The 26276-nt window shown below is 38.1% G+C and overlaps 4 protein-coding genes across 8 annotated transcripts in view; 2 read left to right on the top strand and 2 right to left on the bottom strand.

Annotated features, from left to right (window-relative positions):
- The window catches only part of nf2a (NF2, moesin-ezrin-radixin like (MERLIN) tumor suppressor a), a 28337-nt gene extending 26763 nt beyond the window's left edge, over positions 1-1574 (bottom strand). The window contains exon 1 of one of the 2 annotated variants that reach the window (XM_088935612.1): positions 520-1574. In XM_088935612.1, coding sequence (XP_088791738.1) covers positions 520-633 — 114 coding nt within the window. In that variant the 5' untranslated portion in view covers positions 634-1574. The remainder of the gene's footprint in view (positions 1-519) is intronic. The other variant, XM_088935613.1, reaches the window with a different exon arrangement.
- A 919-nt stretch (positions 1575-2493) lies between these two features.
- On the top strand, positions 2494-9769 carry fbxo21 (F-box protein 21). 2 transcript variants are annotated; one of them, XM_088935610.1, is made up of 12 exons: positions 2494-2804; positions 3652-3787; positions 4368-4477; positions 4876-4997; positions 5388-5534; positions 5790-5926; positions 6747-6883; positions 7145-7324; positions 7421-7553; positions 7787-7977; positions 8589-8746; positions 9275-9769. In XM_088935610.1, the coding sequence occupies exons 1-12, from the start codon at positions 2581-2583 to the stop codon at positions 9505-9507; spliced, it is 1908 nt and encodes a 635-aa protein (XP_088791736.1). In that variant the 5' UTR covers positions 2494-2580; the 3' UTR covers positions 9508-9769. The 2 variants fall into 2 exon arrangements, with proteins under 2 accessions (XP_088791736.1, XP_088791737.1); XM_088935611.1 differs by having other exon boundaries at positions 2544-2804; positions 4383-4477.
- A 2561-nt stretch (positions 9770-12330) lies between these two features.
- On the top strand, positions 12331-24569 carry tesca (tescalcin a). Its single transcript, XM_088936155.1, has 8 exons — positions 12331-12663; positions 17207-17276; positions 18630-18710; positions 19287-19426; positions 20139-20200; positions 21175-21282; positions 21958-22005; positions 22653-24569. The coding sequence occupies exons 1-8, from the start codon at positions 12600-12602 to the stop codon at positions 22728-22730; spliced, it is 651 nt and encodes a 216-aa protein (XP_088792281.1). The 5' UTR covers positions 12331-12599; the 3' UTR covers positions 22731-24569.
- Positions 20532-26276, bottom strand: part of fbxw8 (F-box and WD repeat domain containing 8) — a 25261-nt gene continuing 19516 nt past the window's right edge. For 2 of the 3 annotated variants that reach the window (XM_088936152.1, XM_088936154.1), the window contains 4 exons: positions 25752-25868; positions 25254-25406; positions 22615-22664; positions 20532-20610 (listed from right to left, as the gene is read on the bottom strand). In XM_088936152.1, coding sequence (XP_088792278.1) covers positions 22622-22664; positions 25254-25406; positions 25752-25868 — 313 coding nt within the window. In that variant the 3' untranslated portion in view covers positions 20532-20610; positions 22615-22621. Of the gene's footprint in view, positions 20611-22614; positions 22665-24801; positions 25407-25751; positions 25869-26276 lie in introns of those variants that run through there. The other variant, XM_088936153.1, reaches the window with a different exon arrangement.

Here is a 26276-nt window from a genome sequence, read left to right as displayed (position 1 = left end):
AAAACAAATTCCTCAACAACGATGCTGATTGTTAAGCTTGTACTAATGCTGACCTCTGCGTTGGTCAGATCTTTGTACGGGACCTTTCTGCGGGACAATACAAAGTTTTAAAAAACACGAGCACTGCTCTAGTACTGTGGTCCGCAGTGTATATAAACGCAGCGTTACATAAAGAGGGTGGAGGGAGAAAAAGCTACATATCTATTCATACGTATCGGTAATAATGGTTTTATTTCTCATCTGATGTAATTCACCACTGCAATTCATTCATTATTATGCATGACCACGTGTATATAACTAAAGTGCATCTGAAGCAAAATAATTAATCCTCCACTATCACACTAATCCTGAGCACGAGTTTCAGACTCATTATTTAGCAACACCTGTTGCATGCTGTTTGTTTTTTTTGCAACGTACAACTACTAAGTCATGTGTTGGAATAAAGATGAGCAATGAACCAGCTATTGGTTGAAAGCATGCATACCGAAAATTACGAAAGACGCCTTGTATCAGACTCACCTCACAACTAAACTCCATCTCAGCGTCCATAGTGATAATTCTTACGTTAAAGGTTTTTATCTGTTTTCTTCTCAGAGACTTCAAACCCATCCTGGATGCTATAGCACTCGCCATTGTGAATGGACGTTCTATATCCAATTTAAAATTGTTTTCATGTAGTTATTTTTTGCACTGCTTCAGTTTAAAATGCACCCCACGTAAAAACGTTTTGCTTGCAGAACATCATTCCCTCATAAGCCCCAACTAAAGCAAAAAAAAAAGATAAAAACTTATTTCCGAAAAAAGTCAAATTTGCAGAGTTCTTTTAAAAAAACTACAACGTGGAGATGTTCCAAATCCAAACTCAGGTCATTTTTTTCTGAAGCACACCATCGTTTTAGCGCAGGCAGATTGTAGAAGACTACATTTATCAAAGTCCCCAGCCAAAAAAAAGTCCCTTGATTGAATTACTTTAAATCATCAGCTTTCTGATGCGGTGTGAAGATTAAATATCATCAGTTACTTCACAGGCACAACATTCAGACGTGCTCATTCCGGTGTTACGGTTTTCATTGTAATGCTGTCACTCAAGACTGGACGTTACAATAAAATACTCAATATTTAGTGTTTATTTTTGTTTCTTAAAGTCCCTTTAAAAGCAGCAACACGAACTCGGGCGCACACGCATGTACCTTTTTGTAGTCCTACTTATGAGTGCATTTTCAATTTACAGCTTCCTTATTGACATCCCAATCCATGCAGATATCTTTCATGAACTGTCCAATTTCATGTCCCTTTCCCTTTCTTTAGCTAGGGTAGGAAACTACAGCTGCTCGAAGACTACGGCTACGAAGAGGGACTTCTGTGATACGTCCAGTTGCTTTAAATTATTTTCTCTTGAAGAAATGCATTCCCACTAGTACATTCCAGAAGTTTCTCATCTCAGATTTTCGAATACAGTAAAACATTATATTCCACTGGGGCGGGGACGGACTCAACCACTATCTTTATTTATTCTGTTTCCTCTTGAGACGTAACTTTTCGAAACACTCCTGGTGAACGATTACAAAGTTGCAAATGCAAGACAAAGCCACAACACAACCCGTGAGCCTGTTCCAGAGGAGGCCCCTACCATCGACCACTGTGAACCCGATTGGCTTATTTTGTCCAATTTAAATACATAATTGCGGGAAAGCGTATCTATAGGCTACATTCGTGGATGACGTTTTCCCAAACAATCCCAAAATGAGGATTTTCATTGACGCGTATGGCGTTACTTGTTCACTCATAGCACCGCCCAACAGCCACATCATTCACTATTCATTGGATGATAGTTGAAGATGGATGATGTTGATTGGAGAAAAATTTACTTAGGCCCAACCCCTGTATCCGTTAGGGTGCGTCATAAAAGAACATAACTTTCTTCCAATGTTCTGGCTTTTAATATCATGCAGATAAATGTTCATTCGTATTTCATTCCTACTAATTTGTTTTGAATATTTATGTTATTCAACACCCAAGAAAAGCGAGAAACTCCATTGGAACTTCGTGTCAAATGAGGAGTTTGTGCTCTGGAGCCAGAAACTCTTGTTGTGTATATGAATTTACTTTTACTATTTATAACAACATTATGTATTGAATATGCAGAATTATTAACTGGTTTGTCGATCTAAATGATTAATTCTAACTAAAATATGGCATGGCTTCAAGTGTTGCTACCTATACGTTTAAATTTAAATTTAAATCTTTAGATATGATTTATACTTAAAACAATTACATACATTAAAATAAAATTAAACAAATGTATATTAAATCAATAGGTCAGTCTAAAAATCTTTTATGAATGGGATCCTAAACATTTTTTATAATCTTCCAATACTATTCTAATACTATGTGTGTAACATATGTATTATTTCTGTGTTTTGTTTTAAATAATAATAATAATAATAATGTTTTGATTTACATTATTGTGGATCAGTGATACTTTGGAGATGTTCCCTCGGAGAATGTCAAAGCTCGGCCCAGCTGTACAGCCGCACTGGAGTGGTCTTCGCAGTGAGGTCACTGGAGTAAACAGGGAAGATGGCTACTTCGGCTGCTGGAGATGGGCACTCGGGATTAAACGGAACGGTGTCCGAGGCAAGCGGGAAAAAATTAACCGATCTACCGGCTGAATTGCTGGAATACATTTTGTGTTTCCCCGTCTTGAACAATCGTGATATTGCCAATGTCTCTTGCGCTTGCAAGCGATTGCACGATGTCTGTCATGGAAGAGGAAAGGTTTGGGAGCATCAATATAAAATCAGGTGAAAAAAGAAAAACCCTCCCAGAATACTTTCATCAGACGTTATCCATTGACGCACTTTTAAATTTGTAGCAGTAGAACGTTTTTTTTTTGTCAAATTGCTGAACTGACGTGAAGGGATTCGGCGAACAGTCACTGCGGCTGTCAACTGTGTGAGCCTGAAATTTGTGCTAATGCATGTAAAAACGAAAATGGAGAAATATTTTACCGCAATCGTGAAATCATACAGCCCCGATCAAAGACTCAGCTTGCTTACAGTTTCGTAAAAAAAAGCATGCACGGTTGAATACATCTTTCGACCTTGAATAATTTTAGTATATTTTAGATGACGTAATTTATTATTTATTTGTATGCTCTCATTCATTCATTGGCTATCCCTCATGTATTTATGTTTACCCCGAGGGGATTCTGAATGCTGCAAGGCTAAAATATGTCACGCTTCTCTCTGTCTGCCGCTAGCTTCGTTAGAAAACTGCAAATCCATACTAACTGCCTGACTAATAGTGGACTATTGCACAGAAATCTGCGGAGCCAGGAAGTAGATTAAAAGACAAATCATTTTAAGATTAGGGCACTTCAGAATTACAAGCATTACACACAAGCATCAGATTTATACGGTACTCTGCACATAGTCTCCTAACAGCACTAGAAGCGGGAAGCATTTCAATAAATTTGTTTTGAATGTATGACATATACAGGCACGGAATTATATCACAGATATCACGAGACCTATGCTCCCCATTAAAACCCTTTTTATTAAATGTTGAATCTCGCAGACTTGTCATTCCAGTTGTCTGGCAAACACGCAGTGTGTTGACAGCTTGAGGTAACCTCAAATTTATTCTTAGATGGCCCGGATTGCTGAAGCATTATCCTCAGACAGAATCCCATGACTGGTTGAAAGAGTACAGAAAGCGGTATGTTGTTGGCCTACAGATCAGAAGAACAGTGGAGTCGTTTTCCAAGAGATTTTTTGCAGAAGTAGTAAGTACCTTTTGTATTTTTATTGTTGCTTTACACTGATTTTAAGCTGAATTGCTTAGATGATTGTTTATTGAAAGAGGGTGACAAAGAACTAATCACATAAAGCTACATGAGTTTTTGAGGTCTGTTTTTCACCCCATCAGACACAAACTTAACAGGAGGAATTAAAATACATTTTCTCACATGTAATGTGAAATGGCCCGCTAGACAGAATTCATTCAGAGCTCCTTGGTGGTTAATGATTTAGAATTTAAGTACTGATCATGAATGGCTGTGAGATAGAGGGAGAATGACTTACTTAATGGGGCAGCACAGTAATTCTGGACTCAGTCCTGTACTGGAGCACCTGTCTTGGTGGAGTTTACATGTACTCTCCATGTTCATCTGACTTTCAGTGGTATTCAAAGAAATGCAGGATATGTCTTTTACTGGCTTTCCTTTTCCTCTCTAATAGTGTGTCCTTGTCCTACAGAAGGTGTCTTTTACTGCCTCCTCTTACGCTGCTACATGTGTTTCGCATTACTTGGATGGTAAGCACGTGGCTTGCGCTATAACACTAACCCAGTGATCTGTAACACAGCCTTGCATTGGTCAGGTTCTGGGGGACAGCTTCACCGAGATCGAGTCTTTGGGGGCCCCTGAACATTTCTGCGAAGATGAGCTCATCTCAATATTAAACTCAGACAGAAGGTGGGTAGCAAATAATACCGAGACTTTCCTGTAATCCCGTTTTCCACTCCAGACTTTTCCTTGCTAACTTTGGTCACTAGCTTTTTCCCTATTTTTAATTCCTGCCAGGTAATAAAAAAATGATATTTGAGTTCTCTGATATTACAGAAAGTCAGACTTTCAGTTGAATGTAATTATTTTTCTGAAGACTTACTAAATACACATTGTATAGATCTGTCTTGTAAAATGTTAACGTTTTGGAAGAGAACTGATCGGAAAGACTAGATATTCAATAGTGCTTCTACATCCATCAATAAACATTTTTGCATGAAATTATGAGTAGCCTAAAGGTGGTGCTCTCTCAGGTTTTCATGGAATTCTGTCATTTTCCATCTCCTTTCCTGTCCTCTGGCTTTCAGGAAGAACTTGACATTGAAGTACTATGCAAAGAAAATCCTGTATTTTCTCCGACAGCAAAACATCCTGAAAAGTTTGAAGAGCTTTCTTGCCAGACCCCCAGAGCAACAGTCCACTATAGAGGGTGAGTACAGGGCCTGAAGCAGACGGGGCTCTGACATAAATGCGGATTCCAGATGTGAATCCTCTTACTTTCAAATGGCTTTGTCAGAATATGTCTTATGCCATTACATTCTAAAACAGCATTGGCACCCAAGCAAGTAACTTTTAAAATACTTTTTTTATTCTTTTTAGAACCACAAAACTCTAAAATATTCTGACTTGAATTTTATTCTATATTTCTGGTTTTATCTGAGTTCTGAACTCTGTTTTATTTTGGTACATCATTTCAGCCATATAGGGCGACACAGCAAAATGGGTTATTTTTTCTTACCAGGTCAGTCGTCTGCATAGGTCCAGCCCAGAAAGCAATGTGGCTTTCTTCATTGCTGACTGGCTTGGTGTCTTCTTTCAGGTGCAGTACTGGTAGACCAGTACTGTAACCCTCTTGCAGACGTGTCCCTGCAGTCCATCTCAACTCAGCTGGACGAGATTGTGGACAAGATCAAGAAAACACTTCAGATTAAAAATCCTTCGCACCCCAGCTTGAGAGCAACTGAAGGTAAGCATGTCTTCTCTGTAGAGCAATCCGGAGTCATTAGTGTGTTTTGTCTGTAGAGCAATCAATTTGTCAGCGATTCCTCTACAATGGAAACATTGATCATTTTAGTGATGTAATATTTTAAATGCAGATAAAGTGTAATTACAACTGCACGAGCCTTAGCATGTAATATTTATTCCTTTTGGCATTGCAAAGTGAGCTTTGCTGGTGAGCCCTTGTGTGTCAGTCTGAGCCTCTCCCACTGACTGTGTTTAGATGATGGGTCCCTGATTGACGATTTTGAGCAACAGAGACAAGTGGTGTGTGCTCTAAACTCTGTCCTCTACGATCAACTTCAATATAAAGGCAATGAGTGTGACTATTACAACCCTCTCAACTCATACCTTCACCAGGTAAAGTCCAGGATTTATGCATAAAGAATAACCTTTTCAGAAAAGCAAAGTGATCTGTTGATGCTGCAGATGCACACCTAGTAATAAGCAATCCCACACAATAATTTCATGTCTAGTCAAGGTGCCTGTTTTCGCATTACTGTGCTGCAGTATCTAATTAAATCTGAATAACAGATACTATATTTGATTACAAGTGGCAGAAGGTATAAAAATTGTATGTCTGATGCAAAGTGTGTAATGGTTAATGGCCTCATTAAAGCAAGTTCAATACAGTCTCTGTTTTGAGATTATTAAGAATACGTGCCTGGAGACGTATGATCCTGCAATGAGTAATGCTGGGATCAAAAGAACTGGTTATGTGTTTTGATATTTAGATAGGACTGTTTGCAAATACTGAATGAGGCAGGCATTATGATAATTTGGGTTATTTCATGCCATTATTTTGTGTTTTGTTCAGTTTAATCAGACTCCTGATTATTGTGACACTAAGGTACTTTACAAAAACTTTCAAGTTATTTCCAATGACAACCTTTTACCATTATTTTTTTGTGTGTGTCAGAAGATGGGTCCTGTCTTGTTTTAAAAAAAAAAAATAGTGCATCAGCGTGTGTGCCAAATGAAAGCTTGATGAGAAGAAAAAACAGAAATGGACTTCTCCAGTTGTGGTTATCAATGTGTGGCTTGTTCAGTTCAGTATATAAATAAAAATCTTCATCTACAACTGTTAAACTAGGAAGCTACATCTATTTTGTTATTCCTGAAGATATGTTTTTTATTGCCATGAGTTTAGGTTTCCATTAACAGATCTGCCTCCTTCCAGGTGCTAATTCGTAGGACTGGCATTCCCATCAGCCTCTCTGTTTTGTACTTAACACTAGCAAGGAAGTTAGGAGTTAAATTAGAACCCGTGAACTTCCCCAATCACTTCCTGCTCCGATGGTGCCAACAACATCAAGGGTAAGTGGATGAAGAGAATACCTTTGGACAACAAAGCATATCCAGGCCATCTTTTAAAAACCATCAGTTCACATTGTTGACCACAGTACTGTTCTTGTGTGACAGTTCACTTAATTTTCAAAATAATACATCATCTGACATAATAAAACATGGGTAATGTACTAAAATAAGATGTTTTTTTTTAAAGTGGCTTTAAAATTGCCATTTTAAACTGAATATGAGACTATCTGTGCTTACACATTTTCATTTGTGTCATCCTAGGAAGCCTGATATCTATGATTATGTTTACATTGACACTTTTGGGAAAGGAAAGCAACTGACAGCAAAGGAATGTGAATACCTCATTGGTCACCAGGTGACGTCAGACTATTACTGCGCAGTCAGCACCACAGAAGTGCTGCTAAGAATGGTGGGAAATCTTCTGAACATTGGCAAGCGAGGGTGAGATTACCAATAACCAGTAACAATGAGTTACTTCTTGTCATCACCCCCTCTTTTATTGAGCTTATCTCTGTGTTGTGTTCTGTGCTTTCACAGAGAAGGCAATGAGAAATCCTACCAGCTTTTGAGAGACTCCCTTGATCTCTACCTCACCATTAACCCCGATAATGTGCAGTACTTGCTCCTGCAGGCCAGGCTGTACTTCCACTTGGGCATCTGGCCTGAGAAGGTAGGAAAGATCCTCTTGTAATCCGAACGGCATCGCCTACGTTTTCTTTTGCACCACAAAGGAAACAGTTCTCAGTTATGGGTAGATAAATCTCAAGAAAAAATATGGCGATGACTGAAGAAACAAGACAGTCCACTAATCAAAACTGAACAATCTTCCCATCAGATCTTGAAATGGCTTGTTTCATTTGACAGGCAATCAGGATGTGACCGCTGTCTCGGTCTGTCTCTCAGGTCCTGGATATTCTGCAGCACATCCAGGCCCTGGACCCCTCACAGCACGGCGCAGTGGGGTACCTGGTGCAGCACACGCTGGAGCACATTCAGCATAAGAGGCACCCCGCCGAGCCTGAGATCAAGAAGCGCACTGACCCTGTGCACCATGAAGTGGAGTTCTCCGTGGGGCTCATCATGAAACACAAACGGTGGGCCTGGCCGCCTTTTGTGTACGCCAGAGTGCGTTACTGCTCTTTCACCATCTACCACCAGGGTGCACTGTTGTTAGCACAGCAGGTGGGAAAAGGCACCACAATCCATACACATCTCTTTATTTCTTTCTCTCTTTCCACCTATCCCATTCCTAACACCATGTTTTAATCTCTTAATGCTGTGAAGAGAAACCTACTGGATTGCAGGCCTGGAAGATCACTAGTATACAATAATAACCCAAATACTCCTGGAAGACTGGCCCAAATGAAGACAAGACTAGCTTGGAGGAAGTGGGCTTACCTAATTAATATAGTGTTTTACCTGAATAATAAACCACCTTGTTGATATGGGACAAGTAAAGGTTTATTCCATGCTGAAAAGAGAAGAAAAGAAACAAAGTTTCGGCTGTGGAACCTTCTCCGTGTCAAGAAGAAGGACCCAAAGAAGGCTCCACAGCCAAAATGTTGTGTTTCTTTTCTTCTCTTTTCAGTGTGGAATAAACCTTTACTTGTTTCTTTGCAGCCTACGCATAGTGACACAGCTCCCTGCTTGAACACCTGGTAGTTATGGTCATTTTTGAGCCTGTGATATGATGTTTTTCTTCTAGATCAGGGTACAGCTGTGTGATTTATGGCTGGGATCCCAAGTGCATGATGAGCATGGAGTGGATTACCACGATGAGGGTCCATCAGCTGGCAAAAGGACCCAACCAACCTTTCTACAATGTCCTGGTCCAGGATGGCACGTGCCGATATGCAGCACAGGGTAATGGTTGTCTCTCCTTTTGTATTACTGCCATGTTATTTGCAATCTGTTGTCCTGGACAGGAGAGTTCCAAGCTGAAAAGGTCCAGTTGTAGTTCATTGGAGTTTATCTGTGGGTCAGAAAATTCTCCAGACACAGTCATCCTTGTGTGAAGGAGGATAAGCATGCAGAATTAAACTTTTTTTTTGTGCCAGTTGCTGTCAGAAAAAAATGTTTAAAGAAGTTAAAAATATTCTTATCTTTATGTGCTGTCTTTTTTTCTGCTGAAGGAAATCAAAAATACATGGGAGAAAACATCCCCAGAAGGAGAGGAGGGATGATTCATTAATTGCATAAATCGCTCACCAATGGAATCCTATCATCAAGCACTGTGTGAATGTCGCATGGGTCAAAGTTGAGATGTAGCCTAAGCATTGCAATATTATTACTGCAATGAGAAAAAACAGAATTTGCTACTTATACATTTGATAAAAGAATAAGGACCAGTGCAACTCAGCAGTCAATTTCACTTTTCTCCTTACACTCTAGAAAACCTGGAATTCCACCCCTCTCCACTGGAAATTGGACATCCAGAAATTGGACGATACTTTGCCGAATTCTCGGACACCCATTACACCGCTAACGAGGAGCTCCAGACACGTTATCCAGAAGACGCAGCCGAGACTCTTCGAACTGTACAAGAGCAGTATAACAAACTGAACACTAACTCAGGGCACGAGGAAGCAACAGATCCACAGCTATGCAGTTCGCTGAAAGTTTAGCGCTGTCACTGCAGTTTAACACTTTGTGCCGAGACTTGCATTAGTCAGGCTTCAAGCCACTTGCCAAGACCAGTCGGAGCCAAGAATACGTTACCTTCCAACCTTAAAACCATCCCTCTTTTTTCCCCAGTCCCTTACAAGGAAAGAAATTCAGAATGTTGCTTCTGCAAGACAGCGATATTACACTTGAATATGCTCATTTTGACCTTCCTAGGTTAACTTTTCTGTAAATTTACAAGTAAAGATCTGTAGTTAAAAATGAGCAAGGGCTTTTGTGTTTTGTCCATATGCTGCCAAAAGAAAAATGAAAGGTGATTTACTTTCCAATTAATAGTACTGAATTGTAAGCCATTTATTGAATGGGCACAATTGTGACATTGATATATTCTTTTGTAACGCAAGATGATTTTGTCAGCTAAAAAATTCTGAAACAGATTTCAGTTAATGTCAGCAAATATTAAACTGGTGTTCATTTTAAAGGTGTTAAGTCCATTTTGAGGTGAGAATAACTTTTATCACATTTTTATTGTGTTGATTCTTTCTAAATGTTTGACCGGGTATTCTGCACAGCATTTAAGAATGCCTAATCCTTTGTCATTTAGTGCAGTTTATAAAATATAACACCAGGTGGCAGCAAAGAGGGTAACAAATCGAGAATTACGAACAAGTTTAATATCTAATACTACCATTATATACTTTTACAACTTATCAACAGTCCAGAAATAAGGAGAGAAAGGAGTTTGGAAACTTTGGACATTACATCAGGTTGCTCTAGTGCCATAATATGCAGAAATAAATGACCACTTAAAAGTTTTTTTATATATATATAGTAAGTCATAAATATTGATGGAAGTGTGGTAGAGGAAACAGCACAGGGCAATATTGCAATTGCCTTTTCAGTTACATTGATCTGTTCAAAGGAAGAACAGTTTTGTCTTTTCTTGCATCAGGCAAAGTCATAAGCCCATGCTGCAACTACAGTATCTGCGTCCAAATTGCTCTTCCATTGACTTAGACTGAAGCCTGCAGTGTTACAGTGTCTTTGCTGTATATATTGTCATTGCTGTATATAAAGCAGGAGGTATGTGGCCAAGTTTTCAGAAAAATCAATAGATAGGAGATAGGCTTTTGAATAACAAAATGTAGGCACAGTAGAAGCAATGCCACCTAGAGAATTCACTACATTTTCAGAGCTTTTACCAACACCACCCTGCATTCATTGGAACATTTTACTAGTACTTTACTCAGTATTTATTATGGTACCATAGTAGAAATGATTTTCCGTACATGTTCAAGTCATAACAAATCTATGGCCTAGCTGTCTGCAAAGTTATGTGAGCTGAAGATCAGAATAAAGCCATCCAGCCTTTCATAGACATGAAAGCAGATTTCAGTTTCTCTTTGCCAGTGACAGCGGTTCATTCAAATGACATTAATAGAGTTACACAGATTTCTGTATAACTGCATATCTAAAAAATTGTTAATAATGGTTTTTGTTTAAAATAAGCTTCTGTTTTTTTTCTCTGCTAAATCCCCCAAAAAACTAGTGCATTTAAAAAGTAATGGCTGTACGTACAACAGATATGCATCTAGTCTCTACAAGATTATACACACCAAAAGTGTTGTTTAACATAGGCAAGTACTGATACCCAAAGTGAAGAATTAACTGAGCCTATGGCAACATGTTTATGTTATAAACATAATGGCATGCCATGAAGGGCAAAGTGGCTGCCAATGAAATATTAACACTAAAAATGTGTTGTATTAATAGTTACTTGCATAGATCTATGTTGTCATCAACAGTGGTCCTATTTAGCCCACTATATCTTCAGCAACCTTAACATTTTCATGAACCTGTATTACATAAATATTAAGTGTTGTTAACATTTCCAGATAGGGCTACAAATTCAAGTAAAAACCTACAAATTAAGGGTGTCGAGCTCAGTACCTGGAGGGTCTAGTCTTCAACCTACACACTTGATTATACAATTAATCTAATCTAAAGGGTACAGTTACCTATAAAATACCCTGGACCTTGCTTAGAAGTATTACAATTGCTGTTAAATAATTAAACTGATTATGTAACGGAGGTGGAACAAAAACTGTTTGGCACTATGCCCTCTGGGAACTGCCTGGAGACTCCTGCCACAACACATGAGGTGAATATCAATACCATATCAACATACTGGTAGTAAGTGACCCTTACTAATGATTATTTGCAGAGTTTGACATAAGTCAGCTACTTATTTCGAACTAGACTATCAATGGAAACTTTATATGAACAAAAGTTATGCACCTTTAAAGAAATCAGATGGCACATTTACAGTTTATGCCACACAACATACTGCTACAAAAAAAGCCCATTTAAAATTCTACATTTACACACCTGTTGCTGTCAACAACTGTGTCTCAGCACTAAGTATTCCCTTTTCCAGGCCCGTTTTGCTATTCTATAACCCAACAGGTGAAAACTAAAAAGAGAACTCCAAAAAGATACAGGATCCAGTTTAAGTTATAGTCCTAAACTTTAATGTTTAGAAGTGTTGCTAGTTATGTATTTAACAGGGAGCCAAAATCTAGACAACAACAAATCCCATAGCTCTGATAGATTTATGGTGCCATATTATTCAGAACCTTGCCGTAGCATATAAATGTTTTCAAATGTATGTTAGGTGAACTATGTTGCTTAAGTTGTTGTTTTTCTTTCCTTCTTTTTTTATTATTCCTTCCCATAATTAAGTGCCTTTAATTTATCGCCTCCCCCCGTAAAAAGTATTGGATAACAATCTAGGATACTTCTGCTCTGCACAGGCTTGCGTGCCTCAGTGTGTGTCGGCTCTGCTCAACATTAGGACCTCGGGGAAATTCGACAGCATCATTCGCCGACGGAGAATAACACCAGCCTCATGTCTCAAGCCTTCCTTGTAGAAAACGCAACCAGTGAGTGAGTCAGGCTGCAGAGCCACACATACAGTAGAACTAGAGCGCTCACAGTCACCAGCTTTAATCGCTACCATCGCTACCATTCTGTGGCAACTTTAATTTTTTAAATGTCAGATCGCTATATTTTTAGGAAAAGGTAAACAGTAGTGATGGGAGCTTTTCACTCTGGACCCCACGAGCAAGAATTCCGACAACTCGCTGATAAAACAGGCTGTGAGTATGTTAAATACTTTATCATTTTTGAATATTAATTGGAGGATGGTAAATACTGTACATGAACGTAAATTATTTATTCGACCTTGTAACAGGGCTTCGCAGCAGCGCGTATTTGAATAAAAATCAAGTATCACTGAGAATCTTTCAATTATTGTGAGGTTATTTGTTGCATTTAAGATTAGGATCTAATAAAAGGAAAGTGTATTGAGAAAAATCAATCATTTATCGGGCGAGGCTACTTTGAAAACTCAACTTGTGGTATTATCATTGAGATTTCTTGTATAAAGTCAGATTTGGACTTACAGTAAAACGTAAAAACGTTTAGCTAACATTGGAGAACATACAAACGCAGATGAATTATCCCTGCACGCCCGTGACTTCTTGAGGTCTTTGATGCGCAGTTTTTCTGGTTTGACTGAAAACGACAGAAGGCAAGATATGAAGGATCTGAATTGTAATATTCCCTTTGTTGTAAGAGTCTAGAAACAAAGAGGAAGTTTGAGTTTACAACAACTGATGACTGTTTTAAAGGGAAGTGAAACCATTGCGTTTAACAAAAAAATACATAAAAATTCTAGTAATCATATACCTGGATAATGTATAGTTAGCTATAAAATTATCCGTTTGTCACATACTGTAACATAATAGTAATGCTAAACTCCAGTCTTTAGTGATCTTGACATACGACACAGCTGACTTCAGACCTTCGGTGTTGAGCAATTGTGAGTGGACATGTAAGCCAGGCACTTGCAATAAATTTCCGCAGCCTGAAGAAAAGCCTCTGTGTTTAAAAATAATGCTGTCACTCTGAAGGTCTGACATAAACCTTCTGCCCTAGCTCAAGCACAAACCACATATATCTCTTCCCTGTAAGAAGAGTACCACTGAAGGATTAAAGAACTGTTACAGACAGTAAAAAACTACAGTCGAGTGTTTGTTCAGATTAGTTGTCTGACAGTGTTTTGGATACACCTGCTAATTACTGTATGTCTGCTTTGTTCATAAGTGGTTGGCCAATTTTCATTGTTCGCTTTGCTAGCACTGCAAACATAAGCACATCAATTATCCAGGGAGCTTTGGTATAGATGTGCATGAGTGATTAAAATACAATAACATCAGGGTGAATTTCACTCACCTTCTTTGTAGTAGAAAATACTGCAAAAGTAGAATTTTTACTTTACATTCCATGTTTATTAATAATAATAATAATAACAACAACAACAACATCACTTTATTAACCCTTTACAATTTCTTGCATTAGGAATGATCTTTTCGCATACCCCAGCTTGCTCTCCATGAGACACACTGACACACAGACAGGGAGAGAGCCTGGGGTCAGAGCGCAGGGTCTGCCATTGTACGGCGCCCCTGGAGCAGTTGGGGTTAAGGGCCTTGCTCAGGGGCCCAACGGAGTAGGATTCCTCTGCCAGCTGCGGGATTTGAACCAGCAACCTTCCAGCCACAGGCGCAGATCCTTAGCCACAGAGCCACCGCTCCACCCTTTACTTTCATTGGTTTGACCCTCAGTCTTTGATTCAGCATGCAGCCAATACAAAACAAGACAAGACAAAAAAGAGGATAGGAACAGAAAACTTTGAAACTAAACTTGCTTATTCATTCATTCAGAGCACATGCATTCAACCTCTGCTCTTGCCAAAGAAATCCAATTTCCTTATGGCTTGGCTGACTCTGTATACCTTGATGTCCCAGTGAGAATATTTCAGATGTCTGTCCTGATCTCATCCCTCAGTTAGGTGCCAAAACCCTAATGAGATAACGTATATGTCAAGGAGCAGTTTTTGATTTTCTGTTACTCGATACGTAACCCCCATCCCCCACACACGCATACCACCTCCCCAATAAGTCAGTGGCTGCTTTGTCAAAGCACCTAAACCCTTAAAACGGACATTGCAGGTGAAAGGACAAAATGAACTCCCAATCGTTGTTGCACTATTTTCTCTTCTGGATGGTTAAGGACTATTTGTTGTCAATGAGCACTTTTTTACACAAAGCACAGGAAGGACATTATCTGTTGTTCTTTTGCACATTGCCTGTTGTCTCTATCTTTGTTTTTTATACAATTGTGTTGTTGTTTTTTGTACTACTTACCGTCTGAGAGCTACTGTGGCTAAATAGCATTTTGTTATACCATATACCTGTGTATGAGTATGATGACAATAAACCTGAACTTGACTTGACTTGAAGGATAAGTAGAGAGAAATATACTGTAACAGAGTAAAAACACTAAAAGTCCAGAATAACCTAGAAGAAATATAAAATAACATAAAATATTTCTGAGAAAGTAGTGTTTTTTTAAACACCCCCCAGAAACACTCATTTGGAACTGAGGTTCATAGTAATCCTGTACACCAACTAAGTACAAATCAATCACCGAGGTGCTTTAAAACAAAAGAAGAGAAGACAATGCAATGTGACAGAGAATAAAATCAAAAGACTAATCACTGAAGAAAAGAGAGATAACCCCCACATCTTCTCACCTGTTCTCAGAATCCTCGTTTTGCTTCTTGTATGTCACTTCTGCTTTTACTTTCTCTTCCATTTGACTGTAAAATCCTAGAGGCCTCCTGACTCTTGGAAATTAATTTGAATACAGTGTTGCTTCCGATAACAGAGAATGAAGGAACGAACACTTTCATTTTTTTATATCATCAGAATTATTCAAATCCACAGGGCAACAACCCAGATATTTACCAACGTAAAGGTGTGATATTCTTTTGTTTTTTCTTTGTCCAGGCCTTTGCTCCAAAGAAATTCACCGACTATTAAATTTAAAACTAAGTGCAAACCTAATTCAAAGACAAGTGGTAGAAAGATCTCATGATTACAACCAAATGGGAACAAAGCAAATCTTACATAATACTTAGACTATTGCAACGAGTTGCTAAAATACTTTTATATTTGTTTGCAGACTTAAGTTAAAATGAACTACAGAAAATCTGATAAGTACTGAAAACAGTTACCATTCAATGTTTCAAGTTGCCTTTGTTAAAAAGGAAGTGTGCTTTGAAGACCAGGCCATTGTTTTTCATTTGCAGTAGGTGGTATGAAATACTTTTACATTGCAGCAAAACCACAGTGAAAACATTCATCTAAGCATTTTGAGTCTTGCGTACTAACTTGATGCATCTTCTTTCCACTTACGATATACTGTATATGGCTGCTGAATCTCTTTGTAAAAACTGTAATGTTTAGAATTTATATAAAACCAAACTAAATGCACCTACAGTATGCACATATTTTATTAGATGCAGGTATTTACATAATATGCATGGCACTGTGTAATAATATTTTATTACTGTTATTACTGAGAAAAATAAGTATTTTTTCAAGGCTTTAATAACTAAATTATGAAGGTCTTTAGCTTTGTCAGTTGCCTTCTGTAAAGCAGTATCACTCAGGAAATTTCCATTCTTAACCCAGTTTGTCAAAATTGTGTTTTGCTGCTCTGTAAAACAACAAATGCAAATGGCATTACATGAATGCAGTATACTAAGTGAACATATTCATGCTCCACCCATGCATTCAGGTTGTTTTGTCACCACGTCATTATTTCACAAACCTGGTGTTAAAATGTTTTGAAACCGCATTTAACTTTAATAACTGCCAAAACAGGAACTAGTATGTTATGCACAGCTGTCTGGGCTTGATCATTTTTAATGTGTAGATACTGTATATAATGAGGCCCATGTATGATTTAGGATAATATGGAACAATTAGGATGTGTTTTAAGGTTCTTAACTTAGAAACAGATGTTTAAAAGTCACCTTTCCTTCATTGCTGATTCTCTCTTAACAGATTATGAAATGCAATTTGCTAATGCTGAAATTTTCATCTCGTCAGGTCATTCCCACCCAAATTAGTTTTCTCGGTTGCAGAACTAATCGTAAACAAGGATAATCTTTGATGTACAGACAAAAAGAAATGTTTTCACAGAAGCGCGCGCAACACTTCACGCACACTAACCTAGGACATAACATATAAAAAGACCAGTCTTAATACAGTAAATTAAACACACCTACTCTGCGCATTAAATCCCAGAAACATATGACAACAAGAAAGTTGACTGCAAACTGTGGAATGCATTGGAGATGGCTTATAAATGTTGAACTTTAAGAATGTTAGATTTGTCAAAAAGAACTTGGTTATAATGCAACTGATAAAATTAATTAAGATTTTCAGTAATAAAATGACATGATCCTTGAATTACAGTTTTTGGGTACAGTTTTCTAAATGTGTTAAGTAATAAAATGCTATACCTGGTTGCCATCTACTGTCTGAACAAACTACATTTAAAATACTACTTGCACCCTGTGAGAGTGCCACTTTAGATAAGCTTCTCATAAACTTATTCTGCTTTCATGTCCTGGGGCTTTGAACCTAAAAATGGTCAAGTCTACATTTTCAGTGAAATGATCCTGTTTAAACATACTCTTCTAAAGTCCTTGGGATCTTCAGTGGGATCAAGATTTAACATTCTTGGACATGTTTGGACGTGAACTTCTCTTTCCTTTCGTTCCAGTTTCACTGGAGCAAATTGAGACTCTGCACAAGCGATTTAAACAACTGAGCCAAGATGAAGACACTCTCCAGTAAGTTCTGCTGCTTACTATTCAGCATCTTTCAGTCTGCCTTGCAAGGTTAGCAGACAAGGGGGTGTCGCACAAAGAGCATGGTGTCTTAACAATCAGCTGAGAAGCTCTTTTTGAAAGCCAACAACAAACTCACCAATTCAATGAAAGCTACGCAAAACTTGCAACAGAGTAGGTATTCCACTACTCCAGTCCACCCAGCTATTGGTTGTCATGTCTCAGTTTTGCCTCTAAAGATCTCTGACATGCCTCCAACTGAACCACCTACTGAGTGAAGCTCATGATGGGGAGTCAGACCCAAGAAAATGATTTATGCCTCCACATTTGTCTGGATTACCAGCTGCCACTGGATCCTGGCCAAATCTAGGGTCCCACCAGTGGATTTCTTGCTTGTGCACCACTTTTTTTCCAGCCTGTGATTCATCTTGTCTACAAGCCATGTCATAAAAACAAACATTTCTAAAGGCTTCTTTGTTGTGGCTTACCTTATGTTATTAATGAGGATAATGTTACTGTGATGTGTTTGCTTTGTAAATTAAGTTTTTAGATATGCATAAAAATCATTATCTCATACACAACAGGATCAGAGGCTGTATCGTTTTTCTCCGTAATCATTAGATCTTGAAAGCTGCAGGAGGGACTAATCTATTGTACACACTTGTACTGAGGTTTAAAAATAGAAAGAAATGACATATGCAAGATCTTTAATGCAATCAAACATTAATCCTGCTGCATATCGGACATGTTTGCACATTCAAGTGTAAGTGCTACATTGTTTAAACAGCACATGCATAGAGTAATGTTTTAATTTTAGTAGCCATGAGTTTTCTAGGAAGAGTCTGGCACAACATAACAGATTTGATAAGGTCAAAAAAACTAACACCCTTGTTTTAATTCTTCAATACTTGAAAATAAATATTAAAGCCAGCTTCTAGTTTTTAGCACATAAAAGCTGGGAGCAGGTTTAAAATGAAGGTTATTAGAAGTACATGGCTCAGCCCTGCATGACTATCCTCTAGAGTACAAACTAGCATTTGTTTTTCTCAGCGTAAAAACAAGCTGGTTATGTAAAAGAAAAAAAAGATGATGATCCACTGTAAATCATGTGATATCTTAAGTTGACTGTAAAAATACTTTTGGTTTATAGCTCACAAAGCACAAAACACTGGAGACACCAAAAAAAGTTATTGCATGAAACATATGTTGCTATTAGTGAAATATCTGATTTTTAATTGATTTACTGTTTTTTATTGAGATAACTAATAGATGATTTCTAAGTTACTTAGTTACTTAAATCTTACTACCTAATTTCTGAACTCCAGATAGAATGAGTATATTATCTTTCACTTGCAGGAGGGAGAACTTCGACAATGTACCAAATCTGGATTGCAATCCAATTAAAACTCAAATCATTGAAGCCTTTTTTGACAAAAGGTAAGTGGCGGACTAATACTTGAAAGGAACTAACATATTCAAATTACAGCTCTTTCGTGTAGGGGTAGAGACAAGCTTGGATGCAGCTCAGATTCTGCATTGATATTACCACAGCACAGGAAGTTTTTTTTTTCCTGCACAGCAGCCAAACCAAAAGAGAGTGAACCCCAACGAAAGCATTTAGGATTGCAGTTTTTCATAAAATATCACAACTTTATATGTACAAATGAAATAACGTAAAATTAGCTATCCAGCTGCAATCTGAAAAGTAAAAACAAAGATCTTGCTAACAAACTGTTCCATTACTAATCATTTCTACTCAGTTACACAGAAATGAACAACCATTTCAGATAATGCCAGAATCAGGAAGGAAACTTTTGAGATCTGCATGGAAAATCTGCGAACTGCGTTGTCTGTCCTCCATGATATCTTAACACGCCCATTTTATGTGCCTTTAAATATATTCTAGCTATGTGGTAAAGGCCACAAAACTATTGCATATCTGCAGAAATGAAGAAGAGAGGTTGTTACCTCTCTTGGCAACCGAAGGACTAACCTTCAGTTGCACCTGTGCAGGAACTTCGAGAAGGATGGCGCAGGGACAGTTCAGGAGATCACATTTGAGCAGTTTCTTACTGTAATGGGACACTTCCGACCCCCAGAGCTGCGCATGAACGATGAACAGCGTGACAAAGTGAGGAAAGAAAAACTTCGCTGTAAGTATAGTGGCGCAGTGCATTTCAGGCTGACTAGAAAAGTTACCTAACCGCCTTTACTAGTACAGGTTACTCCACATTCAGGAAATCATTCAACCGTAGCAATGACTCCCTTGTAGTCCGCTTACTGTGCAGCTGGGCAGTAGCAGAAACTGTGAAAGAATTTGAATTATGTGGGTGTGGTGATGCAGATTCTAAACTTAAGTATTTTCACAGTATTGAAGTATTTTGCATCTTCAAAAGCAAGACGCAATTGTATTTTTTAAATTTTGCGATGATGGGTATTAAAGGGTTAAACGTCTTGGCATTCTGAAGGGTGTTTTGGCACTCTTATGTACGAAGGATGGCTTCAAGTAGTTCTGTAATCTCATCCTTTATCAGTCCTTGGGGCAAGAAACAGCAGCCAAACAACACCGGTATCTTTCTATTCAGACTCTTTGAGGAAACATAACTAATTGTAACAAGAAAAAATATGAGCTTTGCATTTATGAGGAAGAAGTGTGGAGAGCTTCGTTATAATGGGAAAAAAACAGATTACAAATTCAACAAGTAAACAAGTTATTCACTTCCTCTCCATTTTTTTATAGACTCCAGCGCATAGACGTATTTGAGAGACAACCTGAAAGATCCCATATCTTTGCAAAATCCAAGGTATAGGAGCACTAAATATAAAACTGCTGTTAAAGTTAAATCTCCCTCTTTTTCTCTGCAGTCCTCTTCAACATGTACGACACCGATAATGATGGCACTATCACCTTGGAGGAATACAAACATGTACGGCAATACTCACAATATTTCCTGTACACCCCCTCCACAGGCAGGAGGAATTATCTTCATGCCCTGTGATGTTACTGTCATACCATTTATTGAAAATTACTTCATCAATGCTGAGGAGTTGTCAGAAGATTTTGCTATCTTCCGTTATCCCAAAGTATACAGTATGTTCTTTATCTGGCATGTAACCGTACATGGGAATTTAAAATCTGGAGTTCCAGCTTTCTTTTTATAGACAACCAACCAGGTTTCACTAGGAATAACAACACACACGAATGAAGTGTACTGAAAGGTCTGAATGTTTTAGTCACAATAAATTTGGCTTAATCCACTTGGCTGAGGGCCAGCCTCCTGGCCACAGGACGAGGAGACTAGGACCCCAAGCAGAGTGAGGAGTGTCCAAGGGGCAGCTGCAGAGGTGGAGAGGGGTGGAGGAGGGATACAAAAGACATAAGCGAGGGAGTGAAGGGGATCACATACAGTATTCATAATGTTTAGGTGAGAAAATTGCATCAGGATTGATTACAAATTACTGCCAGCTGAGAGACTGAACTTGGCTGTTGTCATCCTTCCTGAACATTGGCTAGAAACTTCACTAAGCTACTTTATTACAATTAATTCTTAGCAGAGCAAGGTAATGCACGAAAAACAAAACAATGTAATAAGCGTGATTGTACAGCATGGCGTAGCCAGATCCTCAAAGGAACAGAGGCTGCAGAAAAACGACACGTAGCCGAGGCCGAAAGCAAGCGTGAGACACGAAAAGCCAGTGCTGTCAGCACCTCAGTATATTTCAGTATATTGCATTCACATACTAACCTAAATCTTTTAAGAGATCTAAACCCAGAATGTTAGTTCTGATAGAACTGGTTAAAAATGTCTGTTATATTCATAATGGCTTATGTGTCGAGGATGTAAAAAGGAGTATGTTTTTTTTTTCTCTTGGCTAACTCTTTTCTTGCCATACTCTGCAGGTTGTGGAAGAGCTCTTGTCTCGAAGCAGCACTTTAGAGAAAAAAACAGCCTCGGCCATAGCAGATGCTGCAATGCTGGAAGTTGCGAGCATCACCATGGGACACATGGTTGAGTATTCCCATTTTAATTTCTAATCCCCGTTACACAACACCAAGGTCACATCATCTGTACCTGCAGCTAGTTGAACACATATTACTAAATTTGCCATAGTCTGACTTCACTCTTATATTCAAAGGCAGTTTGGTGTTAAATAAAAATGAAGGTATACAGTTAAAATCATATATTTGACCTACCACCAGCATATTACCCTGCAATCAATCAACCCTGCACATTTCTTAATCGAGTATCTGGTGGAGAGTTTCTCTGCAAACCATATTTTTATTTTCGATTAGTGGTGGGTTTAAGGTTTGCCTTAAACCAGGCAATTACCAGTCTTCTGTACCAGAGGCAATTATTATAAATTACACTATCAGCTTGCAATCTCCTGGCTTTCTTTGCTAAATATACTATACAGTGATATGGGTGAAAAATTACTTTTAATATTGTTTATTAAAGCTTGAGCTTCTGTCCGCTAGAGAGGCCACTCAGATTAAATTAGCTGCTTGCTGAAGTAAATGTGTATCAATGACAATCTAAATGATAAAACACCAGGACAGAAGCCACAATGGAAAATCACACAGGAAGGCTACAAGAAGCCATAAAACAGAAAACAGAAAACAAGAACATACTCTTTTGAACTACTCCTGTATTGTGTTTCACATTTCTTTCTATTGTTGTTCCAGGAACCTGATGAATTCTATGAGGGCATCACCTTTGATCACTTTGTTAAGGTTTGTGTCCGTACAAAGTTTGAAATAAGAAGAAAGCTACTCAGAGCAGGGGTCTGTAATGCTTAGTAAAAGGATCTCATCATTTTCAAACTGAGCAACTATTTAACCGAATCAGTTACTGACTTATGTAACGTGACTTTTTAACCGCAGGTAGATGATGCTCTTTAAAACTGATGGAAAGAGACTACCTTCCTAAAAAGCTGAAGCTTCTGATTGCTAAACTGATGCCCTAGGCTCAGCCACAGAAAATCATTATACTGATAATTTTATACAATGTACATTTTTCCTTCCATGTCATTCTGTTTCTGCCCATACAAAGCCTGATAACTGATCAAGCATAACTATCAGCACTCAAGGGAAAATAATAGGATTATTTTAAAACACTTAAAAGTAAAACAATCCTAGCCCAACCTTTGGTCTTTTGTGTACCAACTATAATCCACTCAGCAGTAATTTTCTCCTTAAACCTGTTCTTCTGGAACAACATATGGCAAAGACAATAACTATTGCCAGATCAAATCAGCTAACTGAAGAATGTTGCATGTGAGAACATGCTCTCTTTAAGTAGAAAAACTAACCGCCCCTAGCCAATTATGTATGTTTACTCACAAGTACATTATTGATGGAATCTGGTCTTTCCTCTGCAGATCTTGAATGGCCTGGAAATAGAAACAAGGATGAACATTCATTTTTTATATGTGGACACCACAACCCTCTGCAAGTGAAGACTGTCGATTAAAAAAAAGAAAGGCAGTTACACAGCTCTTGGTGCAATAAGCAGATGCTAGGACATCCTTTCCCTGGCTTGTGCTTTTTATTCACACGAATGGAAGTTGGTATTGCAAAAAAAACATTTTTTGCAGCTCAGAAAAAAAATCGTCTCCTAAATTTATATTCTAAATGGTACTAAAAAAAATCCTATTAAAGTCTTTGCTGTGAGTAGAAGGCTTTGCTGGAATACATTCTAAATCTCAGGGAATCCTAAACTACTTGAAAGCCCAATTGAAGGTTAGCAGTCTACATAATGGCCTGGCCCTGCCTTCCTGAACCAATTCAGATTCTGTACTACTCACGTTCTAACTCTAATTTGGATTTGGCTTCAAAGTAAGTACTGTTTGGTTTGGAGCAGGTCCAGTACTTGCTTTAAGGCTGACATGGAGTTTCACTCTTGACAAAACATGAAGTTTTAAGAACAGTTTGATACATATGAAATACAAGTTGGGCAGGAAACAGCTCAAAACTGTCTACGTACTGCTCTTTTCCCACAATCTCTTATCTACATTCTAGGTGACACTGCTCTAATGCAACTACACCACTTGTACCACAGTCTTCCAAGCACAATTTGCTTCCTGGTTACTATCAAAGCAGCCAGTGGAAATACCTGCTGGACTACTGCAAATTATTGTTTACTGAGCCCTATCCTAATAAGCATCCTCTTAGTAGAATAAGGCATACAGATTATTCCTTAACTCACATTACACATACACATTATTTCTGAGGTAGCTTTTAGCAGAACAGAACATCAAAATCTTGGTCAGCAAGAATGTCTTAATGCATCTAAAGATTGGCTCACTCTTGTTCTGCTGTTTCATAAATTATATTTTATGTCCCCTCAATGGTAGTAACCAGGTAAGTTAGATGTTACTAAGGGTCAAGCACCACATCTTGGATTTTGGCAAGCAGAACAAGTCTTATTAATGCATAGTAATTGAATATCAAAAAGTCAGGAAACCTGACAGGAATACCAATAGACAGAAAATGTCTATGCCTTCTATAGGAGTTATGTACTTACCATCATAGCAACCTGTACAGAACACTAATTGATATGATAATTTAAAAAACATCTGACTTTATAGAGCTGAATAGGTGCTGCTTCATTGGCACAAAATTGTTTCTGTAGAAATTTGTATTTTGTTGGATGAAAGCAATGTTAAGGCCAACATGAAGAAGCACACAGCACAGATACAGTTCTTTAGCTTCACTCTTATAACAGTAAGTAAAGGGCACTTTGTTTTAGAGTCAGTTATTATAGCACCATAAGGACAACAAGGTTACACCTTCGCAGTATCATCTGTTGTAGACCAGGCGATCAGCTTGTTTGAGGCTGCTGAGACCTCTAGTGTCATTAGACTATTGTCAACACACTGAGGTTGATTTACAAAGTTGTATCTATATAATAATAATAATAACAGTAATTGTTATTATTGTTATTGTTATTATTAGACTATTGTCAACACACTGAGGTTGATTTTTGGAAAACAAAGTTGTATCTATGGAAGAATAAACTTTAGGCATTACTCTAGACATCAGGATATGTTTGGTTTTGCCTCAGTCAGCTCAACTGCGCTTTTTATATTTTGTATTTTGTATTTCCAAAAATCATGTATTTTGATTTGAATGACTTAACAGAATATTTTCCAAGTACTGTTTAATGAATTCCGTGCGTCACTATAGCTCTTACAGAAAGACTTTTGACTTGAGAAACACCTCACTAAATCACGTAATTGGAAAACTAAATTCAAACTCCACTCTTGTAATATTAAACTTCATGTTGTCTACCTACCTGAATTGTTGTGATTAGTGACTCATTTCTGACACACACACTCATATAAGAATTACATTGTTTTAATTCTACATTTTCCCCCTACATACTTATAATCTTATAATGATCTTATAATGTTCTGATCAGATTAATCACACACTGATTACATAAAGCTAATATTACCCTCAAACATAAATCAAATTTTAAACCTGACTGAAGAACTTTAAAGGTAAACAAAGTCCAAATAAAACATGTTTAAGAAGAAATACATGTATTGTACTGTACAGAGTTTTTTTACATAATAAAATGAAACAGACATCAAGTAAAATATATCTAATATTAATATGGTCTAATTATTTGAACCATTATCAACAAATTACAGCTTTCCCTGCAGCTTAAAATTATTTGACTACATTCATAATTACATGAATTAATATCTTAAAAGCAGATCAGATTGTAAAATAACTAAACAAGCCACCCCCCTCCAAGAAAAGCAAACTGGAAATGGTCCAGAACAGAAGACTTCTACAAAAAGCAAAATGCAGAGTGAATTCTGGATGTTTAAAAGAGAAAGGGTAGGAATAAAGTCTTTTTAAAAAAAATATATTTTGTTTTTTTAAGATTATTCTCGCATCACCAAGCACTGTGTGAGTGTATGTTGTGAAGCTACAATGTGTGTCGCCCCTGTGTGCGTCACACGACAGACCGGGGCTCCGTCAGGATGTCGTAGGGCATTGCCAGTCCAATGTTGTAGTTGTAGCCTGTGGACTCCGTGTAGTCTGACCGACAGATGGGAAGGACGTGCTCCAGCACCGACATGTCAACTGAGAAGTCATACAAGTAGATCACTCCTCTGTGCCTGCATGTAAAGAAAATAATTCATATGAGTTACATAAGGTGAGATACTGGTTACAGCCAGGATTTATACGAGAACAATTATTGCCAGTAGAGATATATACAATTTAGCATTTTCTTTTCCTTTTTGTTAAGCACACGTCCTGTGCTTAAAGGCAAACACCCTGCTGTTCACAGGCATAATGCATAAAGCCCCATCCCTGAAATGTTTCCAGACAAAAGATTACGACCGCTAACTTAATTTTGCCACAGGAAAGGCAGAAGCTGGAGGACGGGAGAGGAGACAGTGAGATAAGGCAGGGAGCATGTGAGCAGCCTGAAGGCTGGGGCCGAGCGAAGAGGCAGAGACCTGCGATGCGCGGTCAGGTCGTCGTCGGTGATGCAGGCGCCTCGAGGGTACTTCTCGTCCGGGATGTTAGCTGTCACCAGGGTGTTGGTGGAGAACCGAACGTGACGGACCGGATGTCTATAGTATGACCAGAAGTTACAAAAATAACAGAGTGAAACCACCACAGCGGTAAACAGAATGACAGCACCGTGACCCTCAATCATAGCATCCTTTGATGTTCTAACAGCAGGAAAAAGATTTTCTTTTCATAAGGTGCAAACAATTTATAAGAGTGATGTGCAATTATGAAATTAACATTTACCAAAGAGCCTTGTGCAAGACCTATGTAACATACAAAACAAGCAGACCATTCTAACAGTTATCAAGGAACTACTGTACCTACTCATGAGTTTTGTGATAAGTTAATAGTTAACCCATTAATGATAGTTGAAAGCTTAACAATTAATGATTCCTTGCAACTGTACAGAGCTTTTCATCTTAAGGAACCCAAAGTGCTTTACCTAAAAGTCCTAATTCATCTAGTAC

This window comes from Atractosteus spatula, chromosome 17 (assembly GCF_055471065.1).
Source record: "Atractosteus spatula isolate fAtrSpa1 chromosome 17, fAtrSpa1.hap1, whole genome shotgun sequence".
Taxonomy (NCBI): Eukaryota; Metazoa; Chordata; class Actinopteri; order Semionotiformes; family Lepisosteidae; genus Atractosteus; species Atractosteus spatula.
This window is presented reverse-complemented; position numbering and strand designations above follow the sequence as displayed.

Excerpts from the sequence above, each read along its gene's own strand:
- tesca (XM_088936155.1), top strand. The coding sequence starts at position 12,600 with ATGGGAGCTTTTCACTCTGGACCCCACGAGCAAGAATTCCGACAACTC. Across the intron at positions 12,664-17,206 it reads ACTCGCTGATAAAACAGGCT|TTTCACTGGAGCAAATTGAG; the intron begins GTGAGTATGTTA and ends CTTTCGTTCCAG. Across the intron at positions 20,201-21,174 it reads CCTTGGAGGAATACAAACAT|GTTGTGGAAGAGCTCTTGTC; the intron begins GTACGGCAATAC and ends CATACTCTGCAG.
- fbxo21 (XM_088935610.1), top strand. The coding sequence starts at position 2,581 with ATGGCTACTTCGGCTGCTGGAGATGGGCACTCGGGATTAAACGGAACG. Across the intron at positions 2,805-3,651 it reads GAGCATCAATATAAAATCAG|ATGGCCCGGATTGCTGAAGC; the intron begins GTGAAAAAAGAA and ends ATTTATTCTTAG. Across the intron at positions 5,535-5,789 it reads CAGCTTGAGAGCAACTGAAG|ATGATGGGTCCCTGATTGAC; the intron begins GTAAGCATGTCT and ends GACTGTGTTTAG.